The sequence below is a fragment of the Falco naumanni genome, chromosome 2 (assembly GCF_017639655.2).
Source record: "Falco naumanni isolate bFalNau1 chromosome 2, bFalNau1.pat, whole genome shotgun sequence".
NCBI lineage: Eukaryota > Metazoa > Chordata > Aves > Falconiformes > Falconidae > Falco > Falco naumanni.
The window spans coordinates 19006254-19022788 of NC_054055.1; the positions used below are offsets into that span (position 1 = coordinate 19006254).

General features: G+C 41.1%; 2 protein-coding genes across 8 annotated transcripts in view; both read left to right on the forward strand.

Annotated features, from left to right (window-relative positions):
• The window catches only part of ZDHHC20 (zinc finger DHHC-type palmitoyltransferase 20), a 66044-nt gene that overhangs the window by 32638 nt on the left and 16871 nt on the right, over positions 1–16535 (forward strand). The window lies entirely within an intron of this gene.
• LOC121083278 (spindle and kinetochore-associated protein 3-like) lies at positions 840–11562 on the forward strand. The gene is given in 10 exon segments (XM_040583501.1): positions 840–1508; positions 2683–2765; positions 3664–3829; positions 5450–5640; positions 5642–5874; positions 8848–8948; positions 9718–9899; positions 10085–10300; positions 10503–10615; positions 11491–11562. Coding segments are annotated over 10 exon segments (1404 nt in total). The 5' UTR covers positions 840–1423; the 3' UTR covers positions 11525–11562.

Here is a 16535-nt window from a genome sequence, read left to right on the forward strand (position 1 = left end):
TGTGTCCTAAGCAGCCCAAATTTTATTGTGCAAATTGCTCCCTTTTGTAAGCTCTGCAGCTCTCTCACCTGCAAGTTTCTGCTTCTGTGCTGCTGCTGAGCATAATGATTTTAAATAACTAATGTCTGAAGTTTCACTGTTTTCACATGCTGTGGCATGTGAACTGCTGCTAGACACAACTGTGAATAAGCCTGTTATGTGCACTCAAAGCCTGCATGCTTCTTTCCAGGAAGGAATTGGCCTTTTTTGAAAGATGCTTCAGTTCTGCAACTGTCATTCAAGAACTTAAAACAAGTGGCTGAAACTAAGTAGTCAGAAGAGGTGCCTTCCCTCAGCATCAAATTTTGAGCTACAGTCTCTCCACACACTTGCTTGTATACAATTACCTAGTCTTGTATTTTGACTATGGGAAACCTCATTTGTAGAGGAAAAACATCCAATATTAGACCAACCAGTGTATGTAGAAAGCACAAATACTGTTACCAACACAATACGCAGGTGTAATAAAGAGGCAAGAAAGGCCAAGCTACGTTTAGATTTGACACACGTGCTCTTCATTAACTTATTAGTCCTAAGCATGCCTAACTCCCTAGGCCTCTCATTACACTGTATTTTCACCAACTAAGAAGCCAGGTAAACACTTTAACATGGCATAAACCAGCCCTACTGCTGAGCAGCGAAAAGCCACCCCGCCACAGCCCGTTCCCGCCGCACAACCCCGCGCTGCTGCTCCGCTCTGACCCGGCCCGGGACCGAAGCTGCGGGGCTCCGCGGCGGCGCTGCGGCCCCAGCCTCCGGCCCCGCTCCCGGCAGGGCAGGGCACAGCCGCCCGTCCCCCCGGCCTGCGCCCGCTGCAGCCTCCACAGGGACCGAGGCCGATGCGCGACACGGCGCGGCTGCCCTCCGGGGATCCCCGGTGCCACGGGAGCCACCCGGGCCACCGGGCGCCCACCAGCTCCAGGCGGGGCTCGGCCCAGGCAGCGGAGCCCGCCCCCCACCGAGGTTATCTCCCGGTTCAGGCCAGGTCAGCCCACCCTCGAGGCGAAGCAGCCCTGCGAACGGCCGCAGCGGCGCTCCCGGTCCCACAACCAACGGGCCGCTGACCCCCGCCCTCCCTCACCGATTCCCACGGCCGGTCCCTCCTCCCCGCGGCGGGAAACAAGATGGCGGCGGCGAGCGGCCCGTCTCGCGAGAGCTGGCGGCGGGCGGGCGGGGCCTGGCGGCGCCAATAGCGCGCTGCCCGCCGTTCGAAGCGGGCAGCGGGCGGCAACGTCGCTACAGCCCCGGCAGCGCGGCCGCCTTCTCTCCTCAGGGCGGCCCCGGTCCCGGGACGGCTGTTAGCAGTCGCGCGTCGGCCTAGGGCTGCGTGGGGGGCGGCTGGGGCGCTGTCCCTGTCCCACTGGTGCTCCCCCTCCCCGCGGCCATGGATGTGTCGAGGGAGTTCTTCAGCAAGCTGCGCGCCCTCGCCACGGCGCTGGAGAAGGAGACGCAGGAGCTGAGCCGGGCCCCTGCGCGAGGAGGGCACGGGTAAGCGCGGGCCTCGCCCCGTCTCCTTCCCCCCCGCAGCAAGGCCTCCGGCTCGGGGGAGGTCCGGAGGGTCGCGCTGGGTGCCTGGCGGTGACACACCTGGACGCTGGGGCCGATGGCTGCTGGGATGGGGTGGGCGGTGGGCTGGCGGTTGTCCCTCGGGAGCCCTGGATTTGGGCTCCCCGCCCGCCATCGTGCCCCTGTGGGTGTTCGGAGATGGGCGTTCGGTGGGCTGGCGGGTGCGGGGATGGGGGATGGGGGTCGCTCATAGGGCATTGGTTAAGCCTTCAGTATTCTCTGAGCTCCTTTGTGGGTGCGTAGGTGAGCATTTATCACGGGGAAAAACGGGATGAAGGGGGGTGAGACGGGAATCACATTCGTGCTTTTACTTCTTTCCATGGATTAAGACAGCAAAACGCATTTGCGGGGTGAGTTCTCCCCTTGTGCTGATAGCTCGATCTTCTAACTGGATTTATCGCTGTGCTGTAAGACTTCAAACAGCTGCATTGTCAAAACAGGGAGTATTTCCAAGCCTACCTTCTAGATCCAGATCTGGTCTTCCCTCAGCATCAAGCTTTGAGCTACAGTCTCTCCATACACTTGTTTGTACACAATTACCTAGTCTTGTCACATAGCAGGCGTCCGCTTTTACACTATTTGCATTAACCTTGATTTCCAGTGAAAGAAGTAATGACAGCTGCACAAATAAGTGAACAATGCTAACACCTATCCATGTGCAAATAAGGCAGAATTCAGGTTTTTGTTCATGTATGTTTTTCAGTGGTGTCTTTTTTCAAATTTTATTATTTCAAGTTCGAGCTCTTTAAGGATAAAAACTTGGCATAAGTAATCATTGACAGCCCAGGAACCTACCTATTGTGCCAACATCTGCTATACATTAATTTCTACAGTGCTGCAACAGTAAAATGGAAGCCTGTACAGTTTCTCCGTGTAGCTTAACATACTATGCAAATAGCAGTCGCATGCCATGCAAGGCACCCTATATGAACTAGTTTGTCTTTTGGTTTCCTCTGTCTTGACTCTCTCTTAACATATGTCTCCAGCATCTCTAATACAGGAGATTATGTTCTGATGTAGAATGTATTTGCATGCTAAAATATCAATAGCCCTTTTTTTGTTCTAAACCCTTTTATGTGAACACGCGTATCAAAGACTATGAAGATGAATCACCAATAAGACTCTTCCATGACCTCTGTTGTGAAATCAGGACTTTGAAGGTAACATCTTAACTCACTTCCTTCTTGAAAAGTTGGAGGAAGGGCTGTTCCATAAACTTACAGTCCTATTTTGATCATTAAGCCATAATACAGTTTTGTTAGTCAGCAGTACTGACCCTTACTTTTTATTCATTGACCTCATAAGTCCTCATAACTGGCTGTGGATGTCGGGGTAGTGCCCAAAAACTTGTGAGTGACTTAAAGTAGATTAGCACTGTTTATTAGTTGGTGGTCACTGTTGTCATTCAGACTGGCAAGGGGCAAAGGTAACACAGAACTTGTAGCTGTACCAAGGCATAGGTATAGGGGAAAAAGATTCAGGAGCAGCAGCTCCCTACAGAAGAGGTGTACTTGTTTGTGTTCAATAACTAGCACTTGCAGTGAAGAAAATCTTCACAGAAGTTTCAGTACCTTTGACCATTCGGTTAAACTTGTGAAGAATGTTCTTTATTTCTTTAACATAAGTAGGAAAAACAGGCTATAGAAATGAGCAAGTGTAGAGATAGTTGAGAGGTAAGCTAGGATATAAACTTGGGTTTTACCATCTGCTCTGCACTAGTTCTTTGTACGTGGGCAGTAAGATTCCAAACTAACTGCTGTTATCCTATATTTTTGTAGAGTAAAAATGTATTTTTGTTTGAGAGGTTACTAAGTAGTTATCGTATTGTGAACTGTCATCTTAGTTTAATGTTTGTAAGTCTTTGTACACTTGTGCCCTATATATTCCTTATATTTTGTAACCTAGTTTTCACGTACAGATAAGACCTAAATTTGCTGCTTATCCTCATCTGAATTGAAGTTCAATACTTGTTCACACATTAAGAGTTCTGGGATTAACTACCATGTGGTGATTTGAGAACCAATATTTCTCTTTCCCTCACCTCCTCTGCCCCCAAAGGAAGATGTTAATGCCAGTCTTAATAAGAGTTGCTCTGAAAAACAAACAATTCATGAGTTTATGAAGGCAAGTGAAATACTGATGGAAAGAAATGCAGCAGATCTTGAAAAAATAAGAGAGCGGTTCCAGAAATACAGCTACAAAACGTGTCTCGAAGACTCTACAGGTAGTATTTCTTGGCAAATATGTGAAGAAAAATGTAATTTTCTAAAATGTTTCTCTTTAGTTGTGTGTATGTTTCTATTAATTAAGACATCAAGTACATCTATGTTATTTGCTTTATAATAATATCCAGGGGGTAAAAGTTCATTTTGTGATCAGTGCTGTAAGAATAAACCAAAATACAAAACTTACGAGTTAGATCTCCTGGCATGTTCTTCAGTTAGTGTGGTTTTTGGGAGTTGTGTTGGTTTTTTTTCCCTCCAGTAATAGCTATATTCAGAAAACATGCTAGCAAACATGTTTTCATAACCCAGAGAATTATGCTGCCTCAGCTTCTCATGCATGGGAAACTGTTGTAGATGTATCTAGATTAGTTTGTATTCATATGTGATGATTGCATTAACTTAAAATCACCATAGAGAAAAGTTTAAAATAATGTGTTCCACAGCACAGGTGGGAAAGGAGAAGCACATATGGGGATTAGTGACAGGTGGCAAGAAGTAGTAGCTTGATCATTGGAGTGGGAGTTCCTGAATCCAGTAGAAAGTGGACACACACCTGTGTGACAAATCCAGATACTCCAAATGAGTGCAAAAAACTATCAGCACTACACATACCCTGTCAAGGGCCAAATCAATCTTCAAGAAGCCTTTGGCAGGGCACATCTTAACTATCCCCTGAACATTATTCACTCATTACATAAACCAAAATTGTGGTCATGGACCATATTCACTCTGAGTTAAGCTACTATAACTGTTTTACGAAGATGTGGCAGAAGGCTCTGGTTTTATATACCTTCCTGTCTTCTCTCTGCCTTTAAAGACTTCAAACAGAGCTACAAGGTTAATTTATTTTTTAAGATGTGTTTTTAAGCAAAGTGTATTTGAATATGTAATAACACGGCAGAGGTATTACCTTTTCATGTGTCTTGGTATTTTAAATAGCTTCCCCACCCCACCCCTGCCTTGCTGCTTGTATCTTGCAGAAATTCACAAATGTTTTGGAGTGTTTCAGTTTAACTACAGAAATGTACAAATTACACATTTGCTTATTTCTGCAGTGGGCTGCTCTTGTTACCTAAAAAGCTACCCACTTTCGTGAGTTTTTAGTTGCTGCTTCATAACCTTTCTTCAATACTGTTTTTCTGAAGAATGAGTATTAAAGTACTGTGTGCAACCTTTGCTCTTTCCCAAAAAACTTTGTTCTATACAAATTTTGGTTTTGTTGTAATTTATGTTTACATTTTTAATGAATTTCCACTCTTGCACTGAAATGGAAACAAATATATTTAAGATTAGCACTTCTTGCCTGCTCCATGCAGGGGGATGAATCCTATTAAAAAATACATGCATAAAAATCTCTCAATTTCATTTTTCCTAGAAATAATATTTACCAATGAAGTGAAATTCAGCAGATGTGTGACCTACATTACAAATATAGCTTAGCCTGGTATAAGCTTTTGATATCTGTTGTAGCTTCAGGTTCAATGCTTTAAAATGAAAGAAAGTATCTATTTTTTACAATAAAACTAATTTTGAATATTGGAGAGGAAGTCCAAATTTATTTTAGAAATTCTTAAAAGAGAAACTTCTGGCATAATTTTTTTAATTACTTTTTTAAACAGAAGAGGAAGAAGTAGTTAACAGTGATTCGCCAGTGTCTGTCCAGAAGGAATCTGGTGAAGAAAAAGCAGATGATGTACCTCATCTTCCTGCTTGTACTGTGACGTCAATGGTGCCCAAAGACCCACTGCAGACCCCCCAGCTTTCTGATTTTGGTCTTTCACAATATGCTTTCTCCAGACCTTGGATTGCAGTGGAAAGAACAACATGCAACAAGTGCACATCAAGAAAATTCAAAGAATGGGACCCCACTAAAACCACAGACCACCTCTGTTTTGCCCAAAACCCCAAAATGTATGCTGAAGGTGGATGATTATGAGTGTGTGACACCAAAACTTGAACACTTTGGCATTAGTAAACATACCACATGTATGAATGAAGATTATACAATGTCACTTACTCGCAAGATTCCTCAGACAAGCAAGAAGTAAGTAAATGACATAAGTTCAGTTTGTTTCTCTACTGAGCTTTCTGTTGTTTCCTCTTGCTGCATTAATTTCTTGGCTCCTGTTGCCCCTGTTGTCTTCAAGCAGTTGATACGTTATTATCTGCCAGCTGGTTAGCCCTGTGTCTTTCTTCAACTCTGCCTATCTTTATGTTTACCCTTTGTGGTGCCAAATGCTGCCATGAAACAGATCTCTTAATATGCTGCTTCCCTTGACTGCACCACGGTAAGAATCTTCCATACACAATTTATTTACAAAGCGAAAATGCGCAGTATATCTGATCTTTTGCTTTCCTTAACTTTGGATTTGGATTTGAGGATGTCGTCTGCAGTAGATATATCCAATTTAAAGGTTTCAAAAGCTTTAGGAATACAGACCCAGAAAAACACTTCTAAAGCATTCAGTAAAATGCCTTGTTGCAGAAAAGGTGTATCATCTCTTGTGTTACCCAGCTCCACCTTACAAACAGTTAGCTCTTTTTGCTCCATTCTGTTGAAAAGACATCTCCAGACTTTCACGTTTCTCATTAAAATTAAAGAATCTGCAGCAGTGAGATGTAGAACACCTTAGCAGTAGAGGCAATTTTCTATACTTCTAAGGTGATGTAAAGGTAGTTAGGTCATGGTTTTATAGTTAGTATTAGCAACATGTTGAATTTTAAAAGCTGACGGTATCTAAAAGAAATTCAGTGCTCTGCAGCTAAATATTTGGTATTTAGATAAATTGTTCAAAAAACCCCAAGAACCATATTCAAATTAAGTTGTGGAAATAATAAAACAAATTTATCTATTTTAAAATTTTATTTTTTTAATCGCTGGTATTTGCAATTTAGGCACAGGTGTGAAGTTCTTCAGAACCATGCCAGCTTGAGTGACCTTGTCCCCCAGAGATCCAGTTTACTGCAAGGGTTAAATTTTGAGTGGGTTTTTTTTTGTTTTTTAATTACTGCGGAAAAAGTTAAAGTGAAAAGATACACTTTCTTTTAAAATGGTTTTGCGATCTCTCCTTTGGAATACTTATGTAGATACTATAATGTCTATAAAGCTTTATAGTATTTGAATTGTAATAACAGGAAAACTTACTGAATTCTGTAAGATAATAATTCAAACATCGTTCCCTCTCAAATATTTTGAGAATAGTTTCAGCTTATCACATAATTTAAATTATTCTCATATTTATAACTTTTTGTGGTTTTATACTACTTTTCCTATTTAACGAGGACCAGTTTAAATGTGATCTTCAGCTTTAATTATGGCTGTAATTCATAAAGGGATACATTCACAAATGCAGATTCTATTTCTGTGGCTTCTAGTGAAACAATTAGGTAGTCCACCAGCGATATTATTATACAATACAAAAAAATCCCACACTAGCAGTCTTTCATACCCATAATGATAATATTAAAATTCTGTAGAGAATTAGCTATAGCATGATTGCTTTTTAACACATCATTATTAATGATCGAACCAGGTGGACACATACTGATTGTGACTCAAGTTAAAGCTACATATGGATTCAGAATAAGTGGCATATGTGAGGGGTCATGTCATTAAGTCATTAGTTAAAATGTTGTTTAACTGTCTTTTAGCTTGCTTATTTTGTTTATTTTGCAACATGAAAGTTAGCTTGCAGTTTGATCAGAAGGGTTGAAACAATTGAACAGCTTGTTATGTCAAAAAAGTACTCATCTCACCTCTTAGTGAGAAGGCGCAGCATGTTAAATGGGCAGAACACTAAGCCAAGAAATAAACAAACAAACAAAAAAAAATTGTTTTCAGTGGATAATGGGCAGAATCTCTTCCCTGAGGATCAGATAAGCTCAAAACCTAGTACACATGAGGTAGCCTTATACCTGTAGTTTCTAGGTACAAAGACACATAACAATCTGACTTTCTTGGAGACAGCCCTGCCCTTTCATATAATTCGCTTGTGCCATCCAGGTCTTGTATCTAGCTGAAAACTGTCTAGCAGCTACGCATTGTGTGAAAACCACTTCAAAAATTCATCTCAAAGTTCTTAAAAATACTTAATAGACCTCAAGTCCTCCAACTTTGTTTTTCAGTTTTAAAGCAGGTGAAAGGGACAATGTGCTTTGATGCACCTACTACAAAACTGAAACCAAAAGTAATCCAGAGAGAAGAAAGGAGAGGGGAAAAAAGGGGGAAAGCGTCTAAAGAAAAGTGTTGTACTTGTTCTTCTCCATTGTAAAAACTAGGAATCGTATGGGTTTAGGTATCTGTAATACCTCTGAGGCAAAACTCAGTTGAAAAATTCTTTTTTTCTGACTCAATTTGAGATGTGTTCATCTAAGTAAAATATACTGCCTCAAACATATTTTTAATTTTTTTTTAATGTTTAGGCTTTGTGTAGAGAAGCTCTAAATCTAGTTCTCAAGTAGGCACACTTTTGTGTAGAGTTTAGGTAAGCTTTCACTTCTTGTCTGGTATTGTCTCTTAACTGCCTACACCCTTCTTCCACTGGAATATTTTGGGTAGGAAAAAAGAATTCTGAACACTTCTGTTTCCAGTTTTGTGGAATTGATTTTTAAATGGCTTTTCACTGTAAGTCAGCTAGTGATTAACAAAAGTAATTTTATTCAAACTTCAAAACTGAATTAAAAACCTTTTTGTGCTCACAACGGTACTAGTTTCAGAGCCAAAAAGATTTCCTCCTGCCCTAGACACCTTTTGTTGTCTGTTCATTTTGGGATTATTTTTCTTTTAATGCCTTGGATTAAAATCTTAGTGGATTTGGTAAACTGTGGATGGACTGAACATCTGCATGCTACAAATGGCTGCAGTAGAATCATAGATGAAAAAGTAATCTTTGAGGAAATTAATTTTTGACTCGCATGTTGATAAACAAATACTAAAAGAGTGATCAGTTTGACAGTATTTCTTTAATTGTGATTTCTTCATATTACTTGAGAACTCATTGAGAGGTTTAATTTTCAGGTTGTTTGAAGAAGATGATCTTAAAGTCAATGAACCAGAAATTATATCCAGGGAGATCATGGTTACTCCTAGGCCAAAATCAAATGTGACAGCTGAGAATGGTAAGTTAAAAGTATGTGAAATAAGTATACGTACGCAATTTTTACATGATGCATGAGTAAATGCATTGTAAACACATGGTTAACTTTTAAACTGTGTTTCTTGTTCAATATAGTTAATCTAGGCCTAGTCATTGTATGAGTGCTAATGTCTAGAAATCAATGTTGGTGGCTTCTATGGGAAAGTTTCTCACTTCGGTGTAAATCTTTGCTCATTCTTCTACTCATAATCCATCTAAAATTATATAGAGCCATTGATCATTTTGTACTACAGCTTATCCTTATTTGAAATGAAAATACCGGTTTGCCAACAGCCTTTTTTCCTGAGAATACCCATTAGATCTGTTTAAAGATAGGAAAGAAACCGTTTTGAAAGAGGCTAACGAGACAGTAACTTAGATCTTTCAAAAATAGTGCTAAAATCTCTTTGAGAGGAATTATACTATGTTCTCTTGAAAATATGTGAAGACCTTTGTACAAATATAGTGACAATTGAATGTATGAGAAGCTAAAGCAATGTTGGTTTAAATTGGGTTTTTTCAGCTATTCAGTAGTGGGACTAGACTTACAACTTTTTTTTTTAATTTGCATTTCGTGTTTTTATGGAATTCTGGGATTTAGGTGGTTCTTCATGCTGAAAATATCAGCTAAAATGATACAGGTGTGTTAGAATATGCAAATAGACTTAAAGAACTAAACTGGGGCACTGAAACTTATAATATGTGTGTGTATCTTTATTTTTATTCCACACTTTCACCCTTAATTTCAGCAGCTGGCTGGATGGCTTCTCCTATGATGCTAGAGTTCTGTACTCCTGATGTGCAAATCTGTTCCGGAAAAAATACTATAGTATCAGCAAGGTCACGAAAGACAAACAAACTATCTCCTCCCAGTCATACAGGAACACCAGAGTTGCCAGATTTTGAAACAAGATGGCTAAAAACAGAAGCTAAGGTAGTAAATAGCAATTAAATACATTTTCACACACTTCTTACTGTCTTTGTTTGGGATTCTTTTTCAATACTACTTTTTGTTATGTCATTGTAGATCTTTATAATAGTAATTTTGTTTTTAATAAATGTTTTTACTTTACAGAAGATAAGTAAATTAACCAAAGAAATTTAATACCTCTTTTGCAGCAGGTAAAGCAGGGAGGAAAGAATGAGTCAGTGACAAAGGATGACACAACAGATAAACAACACATAGAAGATAGCATTCCTTTTCTTGTGACCTCTGATGAGTATCTTGAACATTTTGAAGACCCTTCTCCTCCCAAAATAAAAAACTATGATGACCAGTTACTCAGTACTCCTCCATCTCCAGAAATAACAAGGATACCGGATGATATTCTACAGGTTAGCTAATATACTGTGGGTTGGGTTTTTTTCCCCTAAGTACTTTTAATATCAAAATAGTAAAATTAAAAGGGCTTAGTTCTATCAAATTGTGTTATTTGAAAATAAATAGCTCTCTGCTACTTACTAAAAATACATAAACTGTAATCCTGTTTTGAGTTCTTAGGTAATTCTTTTTATTCCCTTTTAATGTTTCCCATAGATTCTGTCCAAGTATAATAAAAAAGTAGATTCTCCTAAAGCCAAGGAAATGGAGACCAAGGCAGCAAATGCTACAAGATCTGAAAGTAGTAATGACTGCCACGAAGAGAACAGGTATGATTAAATTTTACAAATTTGGTTATTTAATTTGGAGGAGCTATGAAGATGCTTTAATGCAATTAGAAATTCATGCAGCTGCTTGCTCTTCAGCTACCAAAATAGCTCTTGTTGCTGTGACTAACTATTCTTCGGCATGGTATCTGACGGCCTTTTTGCAAAGAAGAAACGTTATGATTGATTGGGTGTTTGAATCCTCCCAACCTTACAAAAAAAAAAAATAAAAAGGTAGTTTTACTCTTTTATGTGTAGGTATATTTTGTTTTGTGGCCATCAAAATATTAGTGAATGGTTTCTTCTGAGTAAATTAGGCAATAAAACTAAGGAGTTGGAGAAAACTATGTAAGTGATGCGACTGATTTCACAGTTGTTCTGGTAAAGATGAAGTTCTTTGAAATGCAAAGCCATCTTATGAGCAATATATGAGATTAAATTAGTCTACAATAAGTATGAGTAATCTTTGAACAATGGAATAATACCTTTTAAAAAGACTTCAATTTGAATAGAAAGATGTTTTTGTGACAACTTGATCAAGTGTAGATATTCCTTATTCAATGTAATGTATATTATACTTGAATATCAGTTAAATTTGGGGCCAGTACAGATTGTTTAGGTAGGAGGTACAAGGAACACATAAAGAGTCAAATAATAATTACAACAACCCAGAATAAGACTGATAAAAGTACTTATCTTAATATACCAGGAGTTGGAATCCAATTGAGTAATGAAACAGAGCAAAGTTCTTACTTTAGCTGACCTTTCTTTTTTTCTTGTCAAGATGGTTTAAAAGAAGCTTTGATGTTTGTGTCTTCTGCTAATTCAAAATATGATTGAGACAGTAAGTTCATGAACTCTTCTGGATTTATTTGCAGAGGATATCCTGGATATGTCACGCCAAATACCTGAAATCAAGCTGAAGACCATGTTGAGACTGCTTGATATTCGGTGGATCTTATCACTGAATTGTAACAAGGTTGAAAAACAAAATATTATATTGGTGGGAGGAAAGAAGCATGCAAAGGACAAGCTTTATTTAATGGAGAAAAATTTTCCATTACGTGAATGAACTTGAACTAACAACTTGTGCATATTTTTTTAATTGATATTATTGGCAAAATGTATTGAGGGGTTTTGAATATATTTATGTGCTTCAAAGAGGACCAGGGTTGTGTATGAGGTAGTACTTCAGTTGTTTCATCTGATTCTCATGTTGGTTGTGTATGTTTGTGTTTGCAGTAGGCTGTAGAGAAGTGTAGTTTTGCTGCAAGGGGACGAGTCCAGTACATTGCCCCAGAAAGCAGGTATCTCTGGCTGTTCTGGTGATGCTGCACATCATTCCAGGGCTGAGTCTGAAGGGCAGTACTTCAACAGTATTTGGTATCTTAAGCAGAAACAAGTCCTTTTCTTTACTGGAAGAGTAACTCCTGCTTTACTGTTTATCTTCAACTGCTGGAAAGATTTGCTGGCGGGCATGTAGGTGACTGCTTATTCTCCTGCTCTGCTGCCGTGTGTGCATTCTGTAAGTGATAGTGTCACTTCTAAACATGCACGTCTATCCCCATAACAGCTAACCAAGCTTAAGTTCTCAGGGGTGTTTGACTCTTTTTGTAGCATCTGGTAGTCATAGTAATTAGGATTTTTTTTTTTTCTACCGGAGATCTTACTTTTGTCCACAAGAAATCCCAGCTTATCCTTGTTTGGAGCCAGTTTGCTGTTTCCAGTGTCAGCTATTTCTCTGAGTGATTCCAGGACTGCTCTTACCATATGTATATGTTCTTCCTGTTGATGGCTAAAATTTTGTCATTTATATGAGGACAGGCATGCAACACATGAAAAGGGAGAGACTGTCCCAGGAGCTGGGGAGGAAGTGTATGCTGTTCTGAACTTTCTAAACACAGCTCCAGTTTTGTGGGTTGTTTTTTTTAAGTTCTCAAGATATGCAAACATCTAGAGATGCCTGGAAGTATTTCTCCAGTTGCTTAGATGGATATGTGGCTAAAATCTTTTTCCTGCTATTCTAGTAATTCTCCAGGATAAGCATACATCAAATTAACTGGAGAAGCTGATTTTTTTTACTAGTTCCAGACTCAGCACACTGTCATTTTTCTGTGCTAACTTCTATTTATGTATTATTATATGTCAGTCTTTGAGCTTGATTGACACTTTTGAATAATAAATAAATCTGTCTCAGGTGCTTGGTGGCTGCTATAAAACCACTTGTTCTACTCTGCTCCTTCAGAGAGTGAAGGCCAGACCTGCTTCCAGCATCTTCACAGACTAAAACCATTTAATGGGCTGGATGCTAGTCTTGGAATTTGGTGGTCTTAAAAAGGTAAAAAGTACCTGCTGCAGAGCCAGACTGATTTACCAGAAGTAAGCAGGGGTTTCACATTCTGCATTCTCCCTTCACAGCACTTCATGGCTACTTTCTTGCCCTGAAGCAAGTTAGATTTCCCGAAGGACCCCATTTAACATGAAATGGAACACTTCTGTTTCCAGCACTACTGTCCTGGACCTGGCTGTATTCCCTCCTGCCTTCACCTAAGGATATTCCCAAAAGTGCTTATACATGTCTTTTCCCTACACTTGAGAAAACTCTCTGCTCCCCTGCCCTGTGCAGAGTTGAACCCAGCAGTGCTGGGGTTCTCACAGTAAGCCACTTGCATAGTTTTTCTTGCCTGTGAAAAAATATTTTTTGCTACATTTTGTAGCTATTTCATTAACTAATGTTAAAGGGATTCAATTACTATTTTGAAATACAGATTATCTTCAGGATGACAACTGAAGTCTTAAAATCTTCTGGTCTACTCAAGCTATTATGACATGCTGGCATGAGACTTTTTGGAGTCTAGAAACAAAGTTTTACTAGTTAGTTTTGCTTTTCTTGCCTACAATGTTATCCTAATACAGGTAACGCTGCTTTTTGTACTTATATTCTTCTTTATAGTAGGACCATTGCTGTGATGGCAGATAATTATCAGAGCAGCAAAACAAAAACTAGTTTTAGTTTGTTGTGCTTTACTTTTGAAAACCTTTTAGGTTTCAGTAAGGCCTAAGGAGTAGTTTGAGTATTGGAGGTGAGGGAGGGAAAAGTTGGCATAAGTAAAAGCGTAACAGTGTTGGAAAATGATCTGTGTTCAAAATAAACTGGGGAGGGAGAGTTTTGTGTTTTGTCTTCTGTTTTCTTTTCCTTTTTTTTTTCTACTCAGATCGGCTGTCATGTGGGTGGCTGCGTGGCCATCTGATGAACTTGTGCAGTTTAAGTACTGGAACAACCAGGGATGTAGCCATGGGTTTGGAGGAGGGCGAGACTCCACATAAGCCAGTATTCCTGCTGAAGGAAGGCTTGTCCCACTGCACACTCATATAACATGTCAGAGCGTGAAGAATGCAAGAGGAAAGATACATGTTGATTTGTTGTGGGGTGAATTGGATAACAGCATTGGCCAGTCAGAAAGTGCACTTTGGATAAACAGTAGCAAATGCCGTAGTTCTGGAAGACGCAGTGGTTACCTGAAAACAGGCAAAACTTTCTCAGAGTATGGTTCTGTGTTGTGCTTAATTCAGTTTAACTGGGGGCTGCTTCCACTAGAGGCTGTTACACCAGTTCTCCCGCACGGAACCTAGGGCTTGTGCAGTTCTACAGTGGATTCCTTGCATTTGCCAAGCCACTGAAAGGCTGATTAATTTTGTTTTCTCTTGTAGTTTGTCCTCCCCAACAGTAATCTCAAACTCAGCTTCTGCCTGTGTGAGTGCTAGATCAGATAGAAGATGTGATCTGGTTTCTCACCCTTCCCTTCCAGCAGTAGCTGCAGTCAGGAAAGATTGAAGTCAGCACAAAACTGCTCTTCAGCATTTAGGGACATCTGGGAAGCAACCAAAAAAGCATGGCCTTTAGTTTTCCTTCATTTGCTGTGGTTCTTAATTATTATTTTTTTTTAATAAGTATATCAAATGCATCAGCTAACAGAAGCTTCTCCCATAATCCCATTTTTGTCAAAGGAGCATCTCATTTGTTCTGCTGAGGAAGCCCCTTAACGTGGTCAGTGCAGTTGTTTCCTTATCTTCAAAATGCTTTGCCTGAGGTCGAATACAAATACAGATCTCGCAGTGAAATGAAGCTTCCCAGATGGATGTCAAATGGATAAATGGCAAGCATCACTTTTAGTGCCTCCGGTTGTGCTTTCATGGACAAGGTAAATCACTGGAGCAATAACTGGCATCCAGGCTTCCTTGGTTAATTAAAGCACCATGGATGTTTTAAATCTGCTGTAAGATGTGGTATTTGTTTTGTTCCCTGTTGTCATTATTCAGCTCTTCCTCATGGTGGTTGCATCTGCTCCATCAACCAGCTGTAGCTGGCAGCTGGAGCTGCCTTGTATTTTGGGAGTACTTTGTTTCCCTGTGGGACAATAACACAGAGACTGTGGCATTTGTAAGGAACAATGACAACATCCAGTGGCCACACTATGGAATCACAGGTACGTTAGTCCACAGGAGTACAACTTTCTCTCAAGAAGGCATTAGTCAATGCTACCTATATTATCTATCAACTTAAATGTGAAACCTCATGCTGTTCTTAGGGTAATACCCACTTGTACAAAGGGGCAGTTGACATCACAGTCGGGAGCTGACCAGGTCCATGAATTTCTTTGATCTTGCCAAATTCAAGTTGAAGAGTTTAAAAAAATATATATAAAAAATAGCACAACTGTGCACATGCAGGAAGGTGTGCAGAGGAAGGTGCTGTGCTACGCGGGCATTTCTCCTGGGGAAAGACCAAGTGAAGGACAGTTTGCAGAACATATTTTTTGGTCTTCAAATATTTTTATAATTTTTGGCATAATGTATTCCTGGCTTAAAGCCCTGCAGTTACGCTCCCTAATGGTTGCTTACACAATTGTTGTAAACCAATAAGGCCTTGCTGCGTGGTCCCACCTTTCCTCTCCCCCAGCCGCAGGTCCCGTGCCTTTGGTTGCACCACTGCAGTTGTGGCTGCAGGGGAAGCCGTTACTGCTTGCCCAGCCACCGGGAACTATCTGTTGTTTCCCAAGATGAAATTGTTCATGGACCCTCTCTGCTGACCTGCAAGGGTGCTAATGGGTGCTGAGGCAAGAGCAGGGAAAGGGTGCAGGGAACGGGAGCCAGCACATCCTCCCTCCACTGGCAGGATAAGCTGCTCGGCACGGTGTGTCCTGTCTGTCTAGCTGCTTTGGTAAGGCTTCCTGAGGCTGTTGTTCTATGAGCACTTCTGTGGCAGTTGAAGCAATTCCTCTTTTTCACCGCAGCACCCATTGCTCCTGCTCCCAAGCCCCCTTCCCCCTCCCTGGGCCACCTGCCTGGGTGCTTGTGCATCGATTAGACTGGAGGAGACACAGCTGCTACAGCCAGCCTTGCCCTTGGAAAAGGGCCCTGTAGGTACAGAGCAGAGTGGCTCATTCCCGGCCACGCAGGCTGTCGTGATGTGGTGCTGGTGGGACCGTATTTCAAACCTTTAGTACTTCTATATGTGGGTGCTGCCCTTTTCCCTCCCTGGAAAGCGTAAGCTTCCTGCTCTCCGGTGCAGCTCGTAGCCCAAAGGCAGCAGGAGCGTGGCATGCCTGCCAGCAGGCCCCGCGCTACGCAAGGGCTGCAGGATGGTGCGCAGCCCCCGCCGAGCAGGCAGGTGACCATGTGGGGCTGCTGCGTGCCTGGTGCTGTTCTTCAAACGCCCTGCCTGGAACTGCCGCTGAGGCTCTCCCCGCTTGTCCTCTGAAGCCGGGGGTACGTGCTTTGTGGCTTTCAGCTAGGAGACCTCAGCAGAAGACTAGGAGGGAAAGGGTCACCTACGCTTGCTCCTGTCTCTTGCTCAGCAACAGAGCACCGGCGGGTCTTCCGTGTCTCAAACACGTACTGAGGGCTCGAGGAAAGCAACACG